Source organism: Pseudophryne corroboree, chromosome 6 (genome assembly GCF_028390025.1).
Source record: "Pseudophryne corroboree isolate aPseCor3 chromosome 6, aPseCor3.hap2, whole genome shotgun sequence".
NCBI lineage: Eukaryota > Metazoa > Chordata > Amphibia > Anura > Myobatrachidae > Pseudophryne > Pseudophryne corroboree.
In genome coordinates, this window is record NC_086449.1 from 575,725,462 (window position 1) to 575,746,976 (window position 21,515).

Consider the following 21,515-nt stretch of genomic DNA (forward strand, 5'->3'; position numbering starts at 1 on the left):
CGACATGTCTACTGTTCCTGGGGATGGTTCTGGACACAGACCAGAAAAAAGTGTTTCTCCCGGAGGAGAAAGCCAAGGAGCTGTCATCTCTAGTCAGAGACCTCCTGAAGCCAAAACAGGTATCGGTGCATCATTGCACGCGAGTCCTGGGAAAAATGGTAGCTTCCTACGAAGCAATCCCATTCGGCAGGTTCCATGCAAGAATTTTTCAGGGGGACCTGTTAGACAAGTGGTCCGGGTCGCATCTTCAGATGCATTAGGCTGATAACCCTGTCTCCAAGGACCAGGGTATCTCTACTGTAGTAGCTGCAGAGTGCCCATCTTCAAGAGGGCCGCCGGTTCGACATACAGGACTAGGTCCTAGTGACCATGGTTGCCAGCCTTTGAGGCTGGGGGGCAGTCACACAGGGAAGAAACTTCCAGGGACTTTGGTCAAGTCAGGTGACTTCCCTACATAAATATTCTGGAACAGAGGGCCATTACAATGCCCTGAGTCAGGCAAGGCCTCTGCTTCAAAACCAGCCGGTCCTGATCCAATCAGGCAACATCACGGCAGTCGCCCATGTAAACCAACAGGGCGGCACAAGAAGCAGGATGGCGATGGCAGAAGCCACAAGGATTCTCCGATGGGCGGAAAATCATGTGTTAGCACTGTCAGCAGTGTTCATTCCCGGAGTGGACAACTGGGAAGCAGATCTTCTCAGCAGACACGACTTCCACCCGAGAGTGTGGGGACTTCATCCAGAAGTCTTCCAAAGGATTGTACACCATTGGGAAAGGCCACAGGTGGACATGAAGGCGTCCCGCCTCAACAAAAAGCTATAAAAGATATTGCGCCAGGTCAAGGGACCGTCAGGCGATAGCTGTGGACGCTCTGGTAACACAGTGGGTGTACCAGTCGGTTTATGTGTTCCCCCCTCTGCCTCTCATACCAAAGGTACTGAGAATAATAAGAAGGCGAGGAGTAAGAACGATACTCGTGGTTCCGGATTGGCCAAGAAGAGTACCCAGAACTTCAAGAAAATATATCAGAGGACCCATGGCCTCTGCCGCTCAGACAGGACCTGCTGCAGCAGGGGCCCTGTCTGGTCCAAGACTTACCGCGGCTACGTTTTGATGGCATGGCGGTTGAACGCCGGATCCTAAAGGAAAAGGGCATTCCGGAGGAAGTCTTTCCTACGCTGATTCAAGCCAGGAAAGATGTAACTGCAAAACATTATCACCGCATATGGCGGAAATATGTTGCTTGGTGTGAGGCCAAAAAAGGCCCCAACAGAGGAATTTCAACTAGGTCGATTTCTGCATTTCCTACAAGCAGGAGTGTCTATGGGCCTAAAATTAGGCTCCATTAAGATACAGATCTCGGCTCTGTCGATTTTCTTCCAGAAAGAATTAGCTTCAGTACCTGAAGTTCAGACATTGTAAAAGGAGTGCTGCATATTCAGCCCCCGGTTGTGCCTCCAGTGGCACCTTGGGATCTCAACGTGGTGTTGAGTTTCTTAAAAATCACATTGGTTGAACCACTAAAAACCGTGGATCTAAAATATCTCACGTTGAAAGTGGTCATGTTATTGGCCTTGGTTTCGGCCAGGCGTGTATCAGAATTGGCGGCTTTGTCATATAAAAGTCCTTATCTGATTTTCCATATGGATAGGGCAGAATTGAGGACTCGTCCCCAGTTTCTCCCTAAGGTGGTGTCAGCTTTTCACTTGAACCAACCTATTGTGGTGCCTGCGGCTACTAGGGACTTGGAGGATTCCAAGTTACTGGACGTAGTCAGGGCCTTGAAAAATTATGTTTCCAGGACGGCTAGAGTCAGGAAAATTGACTCGCTATTTGTCCTGTATGCACCCAACAGGTTGGGTGCTCCTGCTTCTAAGCAGACTATCGCTCGCTGGATCTGTGACACGATTCAGCAGGCGCATTCTGCGGCTGGACTGCCGCATCCTAAATCAGTGAAAGCCCATTCCACAGGGAAGGTGGGCTCATCTTGGGCGGCTGCCCGAGGGGTCTTGGCTTTACAACTTTGCCGAGCTGTTACTTGGTCAGGGGCAAACACGTTTGCAAAATTCTACAAATTTGATACCCTGGCTGAGGAGGACCTTGCGTTCTCTCATTCGGTGCTGCAGAGTCATCCGCACTCTCCCGCTCCGTTTGGGAGCTTTGGTATAATCCCCATGGTCCTTTCGGAGTTCCCAGCATCCACTAGGACGTCAGAGAAAATAAGATTTTACTCACCGGTAAATCTATTTCTCGTAGTCCGTAGTGGATGCTGGGCGCCCATCCCAAGTGCGGATTGTCTGCAATACTTGTAAATAGTTATTGCTAACTAAAGGGTTATTGTTGAGCCATCTGTTGAGAGGCTCAGTTGTTTTCATACTGTCAAACTGGATTTAGTATCACGAGTTGTACGGTGTGATTGGTGTGGCTGGTATGAGTCTTACCCGGGATTCAAAATCCTTCCTTATTATGTCTGCTCGTCCGGGCACAGTGTCCTAACTGAGGCTTGGAGGAGGGTCATAGTGGGAGGAGCCAGTGCACACCAGGTAGTCATAAATCTTTCTAGAGTGCCCAGCCTCCTTCGGAGCCCGCTATTCCCCATGGTCCTTTCGGAGTTCCCAGCATCCACTACGGACTACGAGAAATAGATTTACCGGTGAGTAAAATCTTATTTTAATTTGCAGTTGTATTCGTTTATTTGTTATTGTATGTTTTATTATAAATTAAAGATGTAAACATTTATAAATTATAAATTAAAGATGTAACAGTTTATTCTGTGAAGTAACAGTCCATAGTCGATGAAAATGTATATAAATCTTACTTGCCTACTTTTGAAAAAGCATACCAGAGAGGTTGTGAAAGACACCTATGAACACGGTGTTATAGTGGAAGTGTACTGCTTACATCAGAGACGTGTCAAAGCATGACTTGCATACAAATATGAGCACCAAAGCAGTTAGCAAGATCAACTTGTTGATGAAAAGACACCGATGCTTTTCATGTGATTTACTAGTGGTTACATTTAAATGGCCACAAGAAACCTTGCGGCAGATGTATTAAGCCTGAAGAAGTGATAAAGCAGTGATAAGTGCAAGGTGATAACACAGCAGCCAATCCGCTCCTGTCATTTATCACTGCTTTATCATTTCTCCTGCTTAATACGTACATCTGCCCCCTTATTTGAAATGCATGTAACCACAGGGATCATTAGTGTGACTTATAACCAATGCAGGGAAATGGCACTGATGGTCCCATATAAATGTGTATGTCTCTGACAATGGACTCATCTCTAAAGGCCCGTACACACTGGTCGATATATCGGTCGTACACATGCTGCGGCGGCCAGCGGTGATTGACAGCTGAACTGGGCGGGCGTGTGTACACGCCCGCCCAGTTCATGACGTCAGTCCCCGACGGATCGGGCAGTGTGTATGCACAGCACACTGCCCGATCCGTCCATAGATATATCTGCAGATCAATTGATCTGCAGATATATCTATTAGTGTGTACCCACCTTAACAATAGACTTCAGTGTTTTATTTTAATCGTTAACCTCACAGTTCTACCCCCAACTGTCCACATATGGCTTTTATTCCTAACTTTCCATTCATCTTTGCTGCATGCTTTAGTATACCACTCTGAAGAAGACCCTCTCCTTATGTGATGTGGATATTACTAAAGCTCTGGATGAGGATTATAGTCACAGACAGCTAATAGGGGATTTTACAAAGGTAAGCCTTATGTATGCTAGTGCTATATATTTCTGTTTCTGTAGAGGAAAATATGTTTGCGTTAAACATCAGATTTATTTAAAAGATGTGGGGTTGTTGTTTTTTTTAGCAAAGTCACTGACAGAACGGTGCAGTAATACAAACTAGGTGGTCTGTGCTGGTGTATATTAGGATACAGTTATACCCCTTTTCCACCTAAATACCAGGTCTGACCCAGGTTTTCGGACACTGTTCCAACCCAGGTCAGACCCCATTCACACTAATTTTGCAACCAGAGTTATACCTGGGTCGACGCTGTTTTTATACTGTGCAATCTTCTTTCCTCTGCCGGCTCTTTGAGGTGACATCTCTAAGCGCCGGTGATCTGGCTCTCCATATGCTTATGAGAACCTGTCATCCATTTACTATACATTGCAGCCTTACCTTGCTACCTGGGCTGGTCACTGGACCCATGTAACTTTTTGGGACCCTTTTCCACGGAGTCGCGAACCTGGTAATTTGGCAATAATTGGAAACCATATTCCTAGCTCTGTAGGAAATTACCTGTAACTGTTTTGCGATCATATGGCAGCCTGCATTGTGGTGTTAGGGTTCTGCTGCTCCATGTAGATCCCAACTATTCCTAGTGTTTGTACATCTCCTGGTGTACCTTTTTCCTTCAGTCCTCCTCTGGCTAGCAGACACATGAAATCTATAGTACACATGTATGTAATATGCCCATATGCATATATCTATTAAGCTGCGGGTGCAAAATTGTCCGGAAATCAGGTGTATGTGCTACATACTACTGTATATACAGTCGGGTCCATAAATATTGGGACATAGACACAATTCTCATATTTCTCCTTCATCCACTAGGGGCCACTGGAGTGCAGATACAATGGGGATATAGTAGGCAGTAACTGGGAGCTGGCAATTTAAATTTATAACCATGTGAGTAGCTCCTCCCCTACTATGTCCCCCCTCCAAGCCAGTCTTATTTTAGTGCCCAAGGGAGCTGGTCACTTGGGTCTTCTCTGAAGATTTTTTTTTTCTTTTTTCTTTATTATTTTTCTTTTTCTTTCTTACACTCACAGACTGGCAGCTCTGCCACTGCCAGTCTGCACCGCGGGAGCTGCCAGCGGGGTCCCATCGCAGCTGCGTGCGGCTCGGGATGGGCCTCTGCTGAAGGAGACACTAGCTCTCCGGAGACTGGCCGGACACCGCTGCGTGCGGCGCGTGTCGCGGTCACTCAATCTACAAAGCCAGCTTTGTGGATAAGCAGGAGTTGCAATGTGGAGCAGCAGCGGTGAGTAGAAACTTTACTTTTTTCTAATGCTGAGCCATGAGACAGCCGCCAGAAGAGCTCTTACACAGCTAAGCTCTGCATTCCTGAACACAGGGTTACAGGTTCAAGTCTCCAGTTAACTATTTAAGACTCTGACCCATCCCTGGTCTCCGGCGGCACACCGTTCCCCGCTCTCCGTTTCCTTGCACGGCGCAGAGAGCCGTTGGCGCTGGCATCTGCTCTGCAGCCGGGGTTTTGGGTCTTGCATTCTGGAGCTTCTATACCCTAATGGTTAGGGCTCCCGTTCAGCAACTCTGCACTACACCGCTCCGCTGGCCGCACGCTCCCCCCGCACACTGATCCCCGCTCGGCACGGCTCACAGAGCCGGCGCGGGGATACTCTGCGCGCCTAGTAAGTTTAAATCTGGTGCCATTGTGGGGGGCGGAGCTTAATCCCGCTACTCAGCGGGCTCGGCACCACCGCTATCGAAGCGGGCTTAGCTCCCTCCGCTCCCCGGCCATTGCTCGTATTGCCTGCAGGGCGCCCCCGCTATGTTAGCGCTGGAGCTTTTGACCAATACGGGGGGAGGAGCTTAAGCCCGCTCTGCACAGCGGGCTCAGCTTCCTCCGCTCCCCGGCCGTGGATCGCATTGCCTGCAGGGCGTCCCCCGCTGTGATAACGCTGGAGCTTCTGGGGTTTCAAATTGGAGGTGGGCCCCCGCTATGTTAGCGCTGGAGCTTTTGGACCAATATGGGAGGATGAGCTTAAGCCCGCTCTACACAGCGGGCTCAGCTCCTTCCGATCACCGCCCATTGCTTGGGGGACCCCTCCCTCCCCCCGCTACGTTGGCACCAGAGTTTTTAAGATTTAAATTGGGTGCCGTAACGGGGGGCGGAGCTTCATCCCGACATGGACTCCCGGCGGCTATGCACTCGTTGGCGCACATTTCCTCATGCAGAAGCCTTGGCCTGGACTCCGCTGCTTGCGTGGACAGTTGAGGTCATCTCACAGTGATGAGTGGCGTTTTCAATAATTACAAGGAACCCCTTGGCAGGCTGTTACAGCGCTAGCGCTGTTGCTTTTACATAGGCGCCATAGCGGGAGGGGGGGGGGGGGCTTAGACCCTACTTATTAAGTCAGTGCCCCATGGTCCAAGGGGCTATGGCTGTTAATTCAACACATTGCCCAGTTAGGCTCACTGAATATTTACTGTACAGGGACACAAAACTTTCACCGCAGTTTATTTTAATACCAGGGACTTCCAGGTACAGACCTGGGTTCTCGTTCCACATAACTTAACAGTGACTGAGCCAGTAGTCTAGTGGTTAGGCATACTGTCTGCAAATCCAGAGGTCCACCCCACTATGGGCTGCAATTATCAGCAACCAGCGGAGCTTCCGGGAAACATGTATTGCACCTGTTCTTACTAATTTAGCAGGGCGGGTGTTGCCTTCCCTTTCTTATTCCTTTGTTTCCCTTGGCATCAGACAGATAGCTGCGGTGGCTCAGTATGCTAATAGCGGGGACATCTGAAGACAGAGAAGAGAGACGTGTCACTGCACGTTATAGTGCAGGGATTACATAGGGCTACACTTCTTTAACCCTCCTTTTCTCTTTTCGTTTACCTACATGTAACACAGTGAATTCCCTGTTATGTGCGGATTGTGCGGTGGAACCATCTGCTTAGCCCTCCACGCAGCTGCAGCACACTCCAGTTTGAACAGCTCGGCTTATGCAGGTAATGTCCCTGAAAACCAGAGACCCCGTCCGTCATTTCTCCTTTCCAGGTTTCTAGAAGGAGGTTGCTAACCACAATGTTACACCACTCTGCGGCGAGGCGTTTTTGACAGCAGTTCGTCTGGTGCTACAGGTAAAGGAGTCGGAACAAGACTTCACGTTTCTCGGGGTTCGGCGACTTCTCCGGTTTCGGATGAGCTGGATGTGCTCTGGTCCTGAAGACATCCGGATGCACAATTTCAGGTATCAAACAATGTTTGTTTCTCTGACGTCCTAGTGGATGCTGGGAACTCCGAAAGGACAATGGGGAATAGCGGCTCCGCAGGAGTCTGGGCACAACTAAAAGAAAGCTTTTAGACTACCTGGTGTGCACTGGCTCCTCCCACTATGACCCTCCTCCAAGCCTCAGTTAGATTTTTGCGCCCGGCCGAGCTGGATGCACACTAGGGGCTCTCCTGAGCTCTTAGAAAGAAAGTATAATTTAGGTTTTTTATTTTACAGTGAGACCTGCTGGCAACAGGCTCACTGCATCGAGGGACTAAGGGGAGAAGAAGCGAATCTACCTGCTTGCAGCTAGCTTGGGCTTCTTAGGCTACTGGACACCATTAGCTCCAGAGGGATCGACCGCATGGAACTGGCCTTGGTGTTCGGTCCCGGAGCCGCGCCGCCGTCCCCCTTACAGAGCCAGAAGCAAGAAGAAGTCCGAAAAATCGGCGGCATGAAGACTTCTGTCTTCACCAAGGTAGCGCACAGCACTGCAGCTGTGCGCCATTGCTCCTCATACACACTTCACACTCCGGTCACTGTGGGTGCAGGGCGCTGGGGGGGGGCGCCCCGAGCAGCAATAAAAACACCTTGGCTGGCAAAACAATCACAATATATAGCCCCAGAGGCTATATATGTGATAATTACCCCTGCCAGAATCCTTAAAAAAGCGGGAGAAAAGTCAGCGAAAAAGGGGCGGAGCTATCTCTCTCAGCACACTGGCGCCATTTTTCCCTCACAGTTCCGCTGGAAGGAAGCTCCCTGGCTCTCCCCTGCAGTCTACACTACAGAAAAGGGTAAAAAAGAGAGGGGGGGCACTAAATTTAGGCGCAGTAAATATTATAGCAGCTATAGGGGACATAATTCAGTTAGTCCCTGCATTATATAGCGCTCTGGTGTGTGCTGGCATACTCTCTCTCTGTCTCCCCAAAGGGCTTCTGTGGGGTCCTGTCCTCTATTAGAGCATTCCCGGTGTGTGTGCGGTGTGTCGGTATGGCTGTGTCGACATGTTTGATGAGGAAAATTATGTGGAGGCGGAGCAGATGCCCATAGAAGTGATGTCACCCCCTGCGGGGCAGACACCTGAGTGGATGGTTTTATGGAAGGAATTACGTGCAAGTGTCGACTCCTTACACAAAAAATTTGACGACATGCCAAATGCGGGACAGCCGGCTTCTCAGCTCGTGCCTGCCCAGGTGTCTCAAAGGCCATGAGGGGCTCTAAAACGCCCGCTACCTCAGATGGCAGACGCAGATGTCGACACGGATACTGATACCAGTGTCGACGACGACGAGTCAAATCTAATGTCCACTAGGGCCATTCGTTGCATGATTGAGGCAATGAAGGAGGTATTACACATTTCAGATATAAACCCAGGTACCACTAAAAAGGGTATTATGTTTGGGGAGAAAAAACTACCCGTAGTTTTTCCCCCATCTGAAGAATTAAATGAAGTGTGTTAAGCGTGGGCTTTCCCCGATAAAAGATTGGTAATCCCTAAAAAATTACTAATGGCGTTCCCTTTCCCGCCAGAGGATAGGGCACGTTGGGAAACACCTCCTAGGGTGGATAAAGCGCTCACACGTTTGTCTAAAAAGGTGGCACTTCCGTCTCCGGATACGGCCGCCCTAAAGGAGCCTGCGGATAGAAAGCAGGAGGCGATCCTGAAGTCTGTATATACACACTCAGGCATTATACTTAGACCAGCTATTGCGTCAGCATGGATGTGCAGTGCTGCCGCTGCATGGTCAGATTCCCTGTCAGAAAATATTGACACCGTAGACAGGGACACTATTCTCCTAACCATAGAGCATATAAAAGACTCAGTCTTATACATGAGAGATGCACAGAGGGAGATCTGCCGGCTGGCATCTAAAATAAGTGCATTGTCCATTTCTGCTAGGAGAGGCTTATGGACTCGGCAGTGGACAGGGGATGCAGATTCCAAAAGGCACATGGAAGTTTTGCCTTATAAGGGTGAGGAGTTATTCGGGGATGGTCTCTCAGACCTAGTTTCCACAGCGACAGCTGGGAAATCAGCATTTTTTACCCCAGGTTCCCTCACAGCCTAAAAAAGCGCCGTTTTATCAAGTACAGTACTTTCGGACCCAGAGAAACAGGCGAGGAAAAGGCGGGTCCTTTCTGTCCAGAGGCAGAGGTAGGGGAAAAAGGCTGCAACAAACAGCAGGTTCCCAGGAGCAAAAGTCCTCCCCCGCTTCTTCCAAGTCCGCCGCATGACGGTGGGGCTCCACAGACGGAGCCAGGTACGGTGGGGGGCCGCCTCAAAAATTTCAGCGATCAGTGGGCTCGCTCACAGGTGGATCCCTGGATCTTGCAAGTAGTATCTCAGGGGTACAAACTGGAATTCGAGGCGTCTCCCCCCCCGCCGTTTCCTCAAATCTGCCTTGCCAACGACTCCCTCAGGCAGGGTGGCTGTGCTAGAGGCAATTCACAAGCTGTAGTCCCAGCAGGTGATAGTCAAGGTGCCCCTACTTCAACAAGGACGGGGTTACTATTCCACACTGTTTGTGGTACCGAAACCGGACGGTTCGGTGAGACCCATTTTAAATTTGAAATCCTTGAACACATACATAAAAAAGTTCAAGTTCAAGATGGAATCGCTCAGGGTGGTTATTGCAAGCCTGGACGAGGGGGATTACATGGTATCCCTGGACATCAAGGATGCTTACCTGCATGTCCCCATTTATCATCCTCACCAGGAGTACCTCAGATTTGCGGTACAAAATTGCCATTACCAATTCCAGACGCTGCCGTTTGGACTGTCCACGGCACCGAGGGTGTTTACCAAGGTAATGGCGGAAATGATGATACTCCTTCGAGAAAAGGGAGTTTTAATTATCCCGTACTTGGACGATCTCCTAATAAAGGCGAGATCCAGGGAGCAGTTGTTGGTAGGAGTAGCACTATCTCAGGAGGTGCTACACCAGCACGGTTGAATTCTGAAAGTCACAGCTGGTTCCGACGACACGTCTACTGTTCCTGGGAATGATTTTGGACACAGTCCAGAAAAAAGTGTTTCTCCCGGATGAGAAAGCCCAGGAGCTGTCATCTCTAGTCAGAGACCTCCTGAAACCAAAACAGGTGTCTGTGCATCACTGCACGCAAGTCCTGGGAAAGATGGTGCTTCTTACGAAGCAATTCCTTTCGGCAGGTTCCATGCCAGAATCTTTCAGTGGGACCTGTTGGACCAATGGTCCGGATCGCATCTTCAGATGCATCGGCTAATAACCCTGTCTCCAAGAACCAGGGTGTCTCTGCTGTGGTGGCTGCAGAGTGCTCATCTCCTAGAGGGCCGCAGATTCGGCATACAGGACTGGGTCCTGGTGACCACGGATGCCAGCCTTCGAGGCTGGGGGGCAGTCACACAGGGAAGAAACTTCCAAGGACTATGGTCGAGTCAGGAGACTTCCTTGCACATAAATATTCTAGAACTAAGGGCCCTAAGTCAGGCAAAACCCCTGCTTCTACACCAGCCGGTACTGATCCAGTCAGACAACATCACGGCGGTCGCCCATGTAAACCGACAGGGCGGCACAAGAAGCAGGACGGCATTGGCAGAAGCCACAAGGATTCTCCGATGGGCGGAAAATCACGTGCTAGCACTGTCAGCAGTGTTCATTCCGGGAGTGGACAACTGGGAAGCAGACTTCCTCAGCAGGCACGACCTCCACCCGGGAGAGTGGGGACTTCATCCAGAAGTCTTCACACTGATTGTAAATCGTTGGGAACGGCCACAGGTGGACATGATGGCATCCCTCCTAAACAAAAAACTGGAGAGATATTGCGCCAGGTCAAGGGACCCTCAGGCGATAGCGGTGGACGCTCTAGTGACACCGTGGGTGTACCAGTCAGTTTATGTGTTCCCTCCTCTGCCTCTCATACCAAAGGTACTGAGAATAATAAGAAAACGAGGAGTAAGGACAATACTCGTGGTTCCGGATTGGCCAAGAAGAGCTTGGTACCCGGAACTTCAAGAGATGATCTCAGAGGACCCGTGGCCTCTGCCGCTCAGACAGGACCTGTTGCAGCAGGGGCCCTGTCTGTTCCAAGACTTACCGCGGCTGCGTTTGACGGCATGGCGGTTGAACGCCGGATCCTAAAGGAAAAGGGCATTCCGGAGGATGTCATTCCTACGCTGATTAAAGCCAGGAAAGATGTAACGGATATAACATTATCTCCGCATATGGCGGAAATATGTGGCTTGGTGTGAGGCCAATAAGGCCCCAACAGAGGAATTTCAGCTGGGTCGATTTCTGCACTTCCTACAGGCAGGAGTGACTATGGGCCTAAAATTAGGCTCCATTAAGGTACAGATATCGGCTCTGTCGATTTTTTTCCAAAAAGAACTAGCTTCACTACCTGAAGTTCAGACATTTGTAAAAGGGGTGCTGCATATTTAGCCCCCCTTTGTGCCTCCAGTGGCACCCTGGGATCTCAACGTGGTGTTGAATTTCCTAAAATCACATTGGTTTGAGCCACTAAAGACCGTGGATCTAAAATATCTCACGTGGAAAGTGGTCATTTTATTGGCCTTGGCTTCGGTCAGGCGTGTATCAGAATTGGCGGCTTTGTCATTTAAAAGTCCTTATCTGATTTTCCATATGGATAGGGCAGAATTGAGGACTCGTCCCCAGTTTCTCCCTAAGGTGGTATCTGCTTTTCACTTGAACCAACCTATTGTAGTGCCTGCGGCTACTAGCGACTTGGAGGATTCCAAGTTACTGGACGTAGTCAGGGCCTTGAAAATTTATGTTTCCAGGACGGCTGGAGTCAGGAAAACTGACTCGCTATTTATCCTGTATGCACCCAACAAACTGGGTGCTCCTGCTTCTAAGCAGACTATTGCTCGCTGGATTTGTAGCACAATTCAGCTGGCGCATTCTGCGGCTGCACTGCCGCATCCTAAATCAGTAAAAGCCCATTCTACAAGGAAGGTGGGCTCATCTTGGGCAGCTGCCCGAGGGGTTTCGGCTTAACAACTTTGCCGAGCTGCTACTTGGTCAGGGACAAACACGTTTGCGAAATTCTACAAATTTGATACCCTGTCTGAGGAGGACCTTGAGTTCTCTCATTCGGTGCTGCAGAGTCATCCGCACTCTCCCGGCCATTTGGGAGCTTTGGTATAATCCCCATGGTCCTTTCTGAGTTCCCAGCATCCACTAGGACGTCAGAGAAAATAAGAATTTACTCACCGGTAATTCTATTTCTCGTAGTCCGTAGTGGATGCTGGGCGCCCTTCCCAAGTGCGGATTTTCTGCAATACTTGTACATAGTTGTTGTTCACAAAAGGGTTATTGTTATGAGCCATCTGTTGAGAGGCTCAGTTAAATTTCATACTGTTAACTGGATATGGTATCACGAGTTATACGGTGTGATTGGTGTGGCTGGTATGAGTCTTACCCGGGATTCAAAATCCTTCCTTATTGTGTCAGCTCTTCCGGGCACAGTATCCTAACTGAGGTTTAGAGGAGGGTCATAGTGGGAGGAGCCAATGCACACCAGGTATTCTAAAAGCTTTCTTTTAGTTGTGCCCAGACTCCTGCGGAGCCGCTATTCCCCATTGTCCTTTCGGAGTTCCCAGCATCCACTACGGACTACGAGAAATAGAATTACCGGTGAGTAAATTCTTATTTTTCCTATACTTTCCCCGCAGACAGCAGCAAACGATATAAGATCTCTCCATTTGTATACCCCTCGGTATATCGGAGGTCCAAGAAGCTGCCGGTTCCTGGTGCAACCTTGCTGAAGGAGTCGTCTGGAAGTAATAGGCGGCAGCAGGGTTCCTGCCTTGCCTGACGCAGGTAGGTTGTTGTTGAACAATTGTCCTCTGAGTTACAGGACGGTTTGCATCAGCATCAGCTGATACCTTTGGCAGATCATATTCAGGACTCTGCTTTATATTCTTTTGAAGTCTCCAAAAGTCGTCTGTATCCTCGGAGCCTGAATTTCCGCTTGGGCCAGTTTAACCCAACGTTTTTTGGGCTGCGACAGTGTCAGGTGGATCTTGATTTCTAGAGGGCAGCAGAGACGTTGTCCATTACGGGCATGGTTGGGAAGGATCTTCCTGCCTGGATTTCACAGGCCATTGGGGGTAAGTCCATTTTTATTTACCCTACTGCTTCTCCAGCTTCAAGACGGACCTATACCGGTATTTCCGTGCCCCTTCCATTTCGTGTCCACGAAAGGGGTGGTACATCCGTCACCAACGGATCTCGAAGTTAGAGGTTCAGCATCCTTGGATCAGTTTGATTGTAGGTCCTCCAACACACCCACGGGCCTCCCTCCCACCTGGTAGATCACAGGGTGGGCACATGTCTGTAGTTTTTTCTGGGAGGTCTGGGTATGCTTGGGTTAGGTTTCTAATCAATGTAGAGCCACTGTGGCTCAACTCTTTAATAGCAAAGACTTCTAAGCACTGAGGCTTGGGTTCGTATCCAGCTAGAGATATAAAGTTCACCACGGGTTTGCCGGTTTCCGACGTCAAGAAGGTCGTACTGCAGGCAGCGTTCCCTATGCTTCTATCATTGGGTCTCTCTTCCGCTCCAACAGTGTTCATGGAGGTCACAGGATGGCCCTACTTCATAGGCAGGGAGTGACGTTTGTTCCCTAGCTGGACAATCTACTGCTGAAGACCCTCTCTGCAGATCGGTTGTTTCTGAATATCCGGATGATCCACGATCTTCTGATTCAACAAGGGTCTCCTTTATGCCCCTCGTACAGTTTTCTGTTTTTAGGACTCCACACGGTCCATCAGAGGATTTTACCTTCCTCAGGACCAGTCCCTCTCTCTCTTCAGCTACGTGCGGCGCTAAACCAATTTTCATTCCAGGGGGTAGTCAAGCCGCCGGGTCGGGCACCCGGGTGAGTGGACATTCCCCGGAGTTTCGTCAGCTGATCGCTGTTGGTTAAAACCTCAGTTCGACCTCATGGCGTTCCAACTGACTCTTCAACTGCCCCTTTACTAGTCTCGATGAGAGCCCTGGCGGCAGAAGCCGGGGATGCCCTCACGGCTCCTTGGAACTTCTGGTTAGTCTATCTTTCTGCCTTTTCCTGTTACTGCCTCAAATTTCTGCAACGCATAAAGGGAGAATGAGCGCTAGTCCTCCCGGTGTCTCCAGTTTGGCCGCGCAGGACTTGGCGATCCACCCTGCACCGATTGTCAGTGGAGGAGCCGTGGCTCCTACCTCTGCGGGACTGTGTACTTCAACATCAGTTTTACACAGGTTTCGTTTAACGGTTTGGCTGTCCACGAGACCTTCTCAGAAAGACAGAGTTCCCTCGTTCGGTTATACCTACTAGGCTCCGAATTCGGAAGTCAGTTTCCTCGCCTCGCTTTTACCACTTTTGGAAACTTTATGTAGCCTGGGGGAAATGATGAAGGTTGGTTTGTTCCCTTCGGTTTTTCATTTAGCCGTCGTCTTTGATTTCTCCGGGTGGTTTTCTCGGCGGTGCTTTGACTAGGTTTACCGGAGTTTCAGGTCTCTGCTCTTTCGGTTTTCTTCCAAAGTAAATTAGCCTGTCTGCCGGAAGTTTGGACTTTCTTGCAGTGGGTACTCTAACTGCAGCCTCCCTTTCGCCCTCCAGCGGCATCCGGGGACCTCATACTGGTTCTCACTTTTTTTGCAGTCTGGTTTTTTTTTTTTTAATTTCCTGAGTCGGTGGAGATGTTTTCTCTCGCCTGGAAAGTGGTCCTTCTCCTGGCTCTGACTTCGGCCAGATGAGTGTCGAAGCTTGGGTCTCTCACTTTCTATCTCTTTCCCTTTTGTCGGCATTCTTGCCTAATATTACATGAGGATACGGCTGAGCTTTATACTCAGCTGTCGTTTCGTCCAGGGGTGTTGTCCGCTTTTTCACATAGCAGCGCCACTTGTGTTTTCGCCCCTCTAGGCGGATTCACCGGTTCATGACCTTTGGATGTTGTCAGGGCGCTCCAACTCTATGTACAGTGGACTTCGACTATTCGCCAGTCTGATTTCTTCTTTGTTCTGTACGATGCTCCCGTCCTGGATGGCCGGGGTCTCAGCAGACGTTTGCCCATTGGATATGTCTGACCATCAGACAGGCTTATTTGGCGGTTGCTCGTGAGCTTCCACCTTCCCTTTTGGTGTACTCCTTGCGTTCTGGGGGACCTTCGGGGGCGGCCGCCCACAGGGTTTTCCGTGTCTACTTTATGTCGCAATGCCGCTTGGTCGGGCCATCATACGTTTGTCTCATTGACATTTTTGCAACCTCTGGATCGCAGTTGGCCGAGCGGTTTTGCAGGACTCTCAGTGCTCTCCCTCCCGTCTTGGGAGCTCTGGGACGTCCCCATTGTATCTGCACTCCAGTGGCCCCTAGTGGATGAAGGAGAAATCAGGATTTTGGTACTTACCGTTAAATCCCTTTCTCCGATTCCACAGGGGCCACTGGACGCCCACCCAGTGCTGTTTCCTCCTACTTCACTTATCGAGTTGCATGTCACTGTGTGACTGCGCGTATTGTTCAGGTTACCATCTCACTATATTTCCAGGTTTCCTGGGTGTTATCCTGTGTAGTTGGCTTAGAGAACCTCCTCTACTTCAACGTTGGTCTTTTCCAGCTCTCCTCGGGCACAGTTTTAACTAAGACTGGCTTGGAGGGGGCACATAGTAGGGGAGGAGCTAGTCACATGGTTATAAATTTAAAGTGCCAGCTCCCAGTTACTGCCTACTATATCCCCATTGTATCTGCACTCCAGTGGCCCCTGTGGGATCGGAGAAAGGGATTTATCGGTAAGCACCAAAATCCTGATTTTGGGCTCTGTACACCACCGCAATGGATTTGAAATGAAACAAACAAGATGTGCTTTAACTGCAGACCTTCTCGCTTTAATTTGAGGGTATTTACATCCAAATCAGGTGAACGGTGTAGGAATTACAACGGTTTCTTTATGTGTCTCCCACTTTTTAAGGGACCAAAAGTAATGGGACAAACTAAACAATCCTAAATCAAACTTTCACTTTTTAATACTTTGTTGCAAATCCTTTGCAGTCAATTACAGCCTGAAGTCTGGAACGCATAGACATCACCAGACGCTGGGTTTCATTCCTGGTGATACTCTGCCAGGCCTCTACTGCAAATGACTTCAGTTCCTGCTTGTTCTTGGGGCATTTTCCCTTCAGTTTTGTCATCAAGTGAAACACATGCTCAATTGTATTCATGTCAGGTGATTGACTTGGCCATTGCATAACATTCCACTTATTTGCCTTAAAAAACCCTTTGGTTGCTTTCGCAGTATGCTTCGGGTCATTGTCCACCTGCACTGTGAAGCACCGCCAAATGAGTTCTGAAACATTTGACTGAATATGAGCAGATAATATTGCCCGAAACATTTCAGAATTCATCCTGCTGCTTTTGTCAGCAGTCACATTATCAATAAATACAATGGAACCATTGGCAGCCATACATTCCGCCATACATTCCGCCATTCCATTGGCAGCCATACATGCTCACGCCATGACACTACCACCAACATGCTTCACTGATGAGGTAGTATGTTTTGGATCATCAGCAGTTTCTTTTCTTCTCCATACTCTTCTCTTCCCATCACTCTGGTACAAGTTGATCTTTGTTTCATCTGTCCATAGGATGTTGTTCCAGAACTGTAAAGGCTTTTTTAGATGTTATTTGGCAAACTCTAATCTGGTCTTCTTGTTTTTGTGGCTCACCAATGGTTTACATCTTGTGGTGAACCCTCTATATTCACTCTTGTGAAGTCTTCTCTTGATTGTTGACTTTGACACATATACACCTATCTCCTGGAGAGTGTTCTTGATCTGGGCAACTGTTGTGAAGGGGTTTTTCTTCACCTGGGAAATAATTCTTCTGTCATCCACCACAGTTGTTTGCCGTGTTCTTCCGGGTCTTTTTGTGTTGCTGAGCTCTCCGGTGCGTTCTTTCTTTTTAAGAATGTTCCAAACAGTTGATTTGGCCACACCTCATGTTTTTGCCATCTCTCTGATGGGTTTGTTTTGATTTTTCAGCCTAATGGTTTGCTTCACTGATAGTGGCAGCTCTTTGGATCTCGTATGGAGAGTCAACAGCAACAAATTCCAAATGCAAATGTCACATTTGGAATCTACTCCAGACCTTTTACCTGCTTTAATTGATGATGAAATAACGAGGGAATAGCCCACTCCTGTCCATGAAATAGCTTTTGAGTCGATTGTCCCATTTACTTTTGGTCCCTTAAAAAGTGGGAGGCACAAATAGAAACAGTTGTAATTCCTACACCGTTCACCTGATTTGGATGTAAATACCCTCAAATTAAAGCAGAAAGTCTGCAGTTAAAGCACATCTTGTTTGTTTCATTTCAAATCCATTGTGGTGGTGTACAGAGCCCAAAATATGCGAATTGTGTTGATGTCCCAATATTTATGGACCTGGCTGTATACTGTGGTGCACTCACTGTCTGTACACATGGTTTCTTGGCAATTATCATTTGCGCACACTAGCACATACTGGACTATAGATCAAGTAACTGCATCTGGGCAAAACCATGTTGCGCTGCAGTTGGGGCAGATTTTAAATGTCCAGAGCGCTTTAAGCTGGGTACACACCAGACAATATATTGGACGAGTTGTCGTTTTCTCATCTGCCAGTGCAGGCACATCAGGCGTTATATTGCATGCTCCTGGATGTGACTACTGAACAGTATGTCGCACAATAGATCGTTTAATGTGTGCGGCTGTTGTGTCGACAGCCACGATCCAGGATCGTCTGTCTAGTGTTTGCCCGGCATTAGATTTGGGTGGGGCATGTCCAAACTCAAATTTAAATTCCAGTGTACAAATTACTATCCAGTTTTTGTTGGTTACATGTTAATGCAGACAGTATTTACCCTGCATGTAAAGTAAATAAATGTAGTTGTACCCCTTGCAATGCAACATGGTTTGTCAAAGGGGCACAGTTGCATGCTCCTTTTTTTTTTTTTATTATTTTTTTTTTTTTTTGCTTTACTCCCACCTCAGAATCAGGCCAACTAGGTGCAAAACATCTACCTCCGGAGTCCGGACAGACATAGCTATACTTCCATTCAACTCTACAGAGCATGCAGTTGTGTTAACACGCCCTCTCTGAGACTGCTCTGTTCCACTGCTACTTGGGGACATTTAGATCATAAGTGTAGATGCTAGTAAAATGCGGATGCCTTTGAATTACCCAAAACTCTTGCGTGTTTTTGTACTGTGCGATAAACCTGTTTTTGTTTCTGGAACTGTACACTTGCAAGATACGCTCTGCAGCAGGTACATGTTCAACTCCCAATTTATGACATTTGTGAGAATTACTAGTAACTGAGGCAGGTTTTCCTTAGTGTTACTGTGACACTCTCTCTCTCCTGCAGATTTATGCTTTGCCGACCGTGACTGGGCGCCATCAGGATCTGCGCTACATCACAGCTGAAACTGTAGGTATACTCTTTACAGAAAATGTTGTGTGGGTGTAGGTTGTAGCTAAAGCTTTAATAACCATTAGAAATGATACACTATTATGTTTAATGAGGCTGCAAGTGTCTCGCTGCAAATACTGAGCAGAAGGCACTGGCTACCCCAATAAAGTCAGGCCAGACCGGACATGCTGTAGGTGGGATTCTTGCTTGTGTGTGTGTGTGTGTGTGTGTGTGTGTGTGTGATTCTGCATCCACACTAGCAGCCCCATTAAAGCCAGAAGAGATCCAGCTGCGTGTGGCATGCACTGGGAGGGTCACATCTAATCCAGTTTGTGTGCCAGTTTCTGAAGCTAATCCTGCCACTTGGGCTGAGTTTTTATGTGCTGCTGGCTATGTACACAGTTGTTACATGTTCTATCTCCTATTCTTTAATCCTAATGATATAATTTAACAAGAGGATATTAAATTCCTTTAAAAATACTTCCCCATAACCTGATTAATACTTTCCTTCTGACTTCATAAGCTTAGCTGTAACATAAATCCCACCTATATTAAGAATTGAACTGTAAAAGTTAACCTTAAAATATGCATGCATATGGGAACAGAGTCTCCAGTCTCCTCGCTACTTCTGTGCCTTGGTCCTTCTCCTCTGCCTTCCCTACTAGGCACCACTGACCATTCAGCCATATTGGCCTGCTAACCAAGGCCTTGGAGCAGTGTGAACCTCCTCATATTTCTTCCCTGAAATCCTTTTGCCAGTATTCCGTTGCAAGCGCTATTTTACTGCACAGCAAAAACTGTTGTTTTTTTTGCCTAGTGTTATTATCGGGGCTCTCTAATTATAGCCCGTTTTTGCCATTTGGTAAATGACCCGTTTTCGGTAAATAACACATGAGGTCCAGGATGTGTCCCTGGAATCGTGGTACAGCTGAAAAATGGGTCTCTGGGGGCTGCTTATTGGGGATTCTGCTTTGCATGCCGAGGCACACAAAGCCTATTCCCCCAATAAATTCCAGTGGCCAGGACTAAATGGATACCCCCGGAGATCCCTTACCTGCGGTAAATTGCCCCCTTTATCTGATATATTATCCAAGTGGAGAAAATAATTCACCTTTAGCATAACGAGGAAGAAAAATGTCACCAAATGTCCTTGGCTCTATTTGTAAGTAGTCTCCTAATTTATATACTTTATAAATCGTATAGTGCTCCCTTGGTTCCATATGATGAGTTGAGCCTCATCCCCCACCCGCCATATATCAATGCCTGTGAATGCTGCACCTGTTCTCATTCATTCTGTTGTCTAGGGTAGTTTTGTATGACTGTTCTCTTTATACCACTTGTTGTTTTATTTGGTTGGGCATGGGTGACAGGCGCTCGAGATCCTGGGTCTTGGAATGCCGATGGAGGGGGGGCGCGAGAGCAACGAATCACTCGCCACAGGTTCTATTCCCACTCTATGGGTGTCGTGGACACCCATAAGTGGGAATAGTCACTGTCAGTCAGCATGCCGACTGTCGGGATTTTGAGGGGACGGGATGCAGGCGTCGGTATTGTGACTGCCAGTCTCTAGACCGCCGGTCACATAACTACATCTCGTTGTATTACTGGCTTGTTTGATATTTCTCTTACATCCTAGAGGATGCTGGGGACTCCGTAAGGACCATGGGGTATAGACGGGCTCCGCAGGAGACATGGGCACTATAAAGAACTTTAGAATGGGTGTGAACTGGCTCCTCCCTCTATGTCCCTCCTCCAGACCTCAGTTAGATCCTGTGCCCAGAGGAGATTGGGTGCATTACAGGGGAGCTCTCCTGAGTTTCTCTGATAAAGAATTTTTTTATTTTTTTTATTTTCAGGGAGCACTGCTGGCAACAGGCTCCCTGCATCGTGGGACTGAGGAGAGAGAAGCAGACCTACTTAAGTGATAGGCTCTGCTTCTTAGGCTACTTGACACCATTAGCTCCAGAGGGAGTCGGAACGCAGGTCTCCCCTCGCTGTTCGTACCAGAGCCGCGCCGCCGTCCTCCTCGCAGAGCCGGAAGATAGAAGCCGGGTGAGTATAAGAAGAAAAGAAGACTTCAAGGAGGCAGAAGACTTCAGATCTTCACTGAGGTAAGCGCGCAGCGTTAACGCTACGCGCCATTGCTCCCACACACTAGCGGGCACTGATGGGTGCAGGGCGCAGGGTGGCGCCCTGGGCAGCAATAAAAACCTCTAATTCTGGCATTATAAGGTTAGACACTGCAGAGGCAGTAATTCTATAAATCCCCCGCCAGTTTTGTGATATTTTGAGCGGGACCGAAGCCCGCCGCTGGAGGGGGCGGAGCTTGGTCCCTCAGCACTAACCAGCGCCATTTTCTCCACAGAAATCTGCAGAGAAGCTGGCTCCCAGGTCTCTCCCCTGCTGAACACGGTGACACAGGACTGAAAAGAGGAGGGGGGGCACTTGTAAGGCGCAGTGAGTGTATTAACACAGTGATTAAGATAAAAGCGCTATTATCTGGGAGATTATTTTCCAGTGTCAGTTTGCGCTGGGTGTGTGCTGGCATACTCTCTCTCTGTCTCTCCAAAGGGCATTATTGGGGAACTGTCTCCTTATAACTATATCCCTGTGTGTGTGGGGTTGTTGGTACGAGTGTGTCGGCATGTCTGATGCGGAAGGCTCAGCTAAGGAGGAGGTGGAGCAGATGATTGTGGTGTCTCCGTCGGCAACGCCGACTCATGATTGGATGGACATGTGGAAGGTTTTAAATGCCAATGTGACCTTATTACATAAGAGATTGGACAAAGCAGAGTCCAGAGAAAAGCTGGGAGTCAATCCACCGCTTCGACTGGGTCATCGGGCCCTTCTGGGTCTCAAAAACGTACCCTATCCCAAATAGCAGACACTGATACTGACACGGATTCTGACTCCAGTGTCGACTACGATGATGCGAGGTTACACCCAAGGGTGGCCAAAAGTATTCATTATATGATTATTGCAATAAAAGATGTTTTGCAAATCACAGATGACCCCTCGGTCCCTGACACGAGGGTGCGCATGTATAAGGAAAAGAAACCTGAGGTAACCTTTCCCCCATCCCATGAG

At 48.5% G+C, this 21,515-nt stretch overlaps 1 protein-coding gene across 1 annotated transcript in view; it reads left to right on the top strand.

The window, feature by feature from the left end:
- The window catches only part of CDC25C (cell division cycle 25C), a 184,209-nt gene that overhangs the window by 142,728 nt on the left and 19,966 nt on the right, over nucleotides 1-21,515 (top strand). The window contains exons 12-13 of the mRNA XM_063927873.1: nucleotides 3,630-3,731; nucleotides 18,384-18,446. Of these exons, the coding sequence (XP_063783943.1) occupies nucleotides 3,630-3,731; nucleotides 18,384-18,446 (165 nt within the window). The remainder of the gene's footprint in view (nucleotides 1-3,629; nucleotides 3,732-18,383; nucleotides 18,447-21,515) is intronic.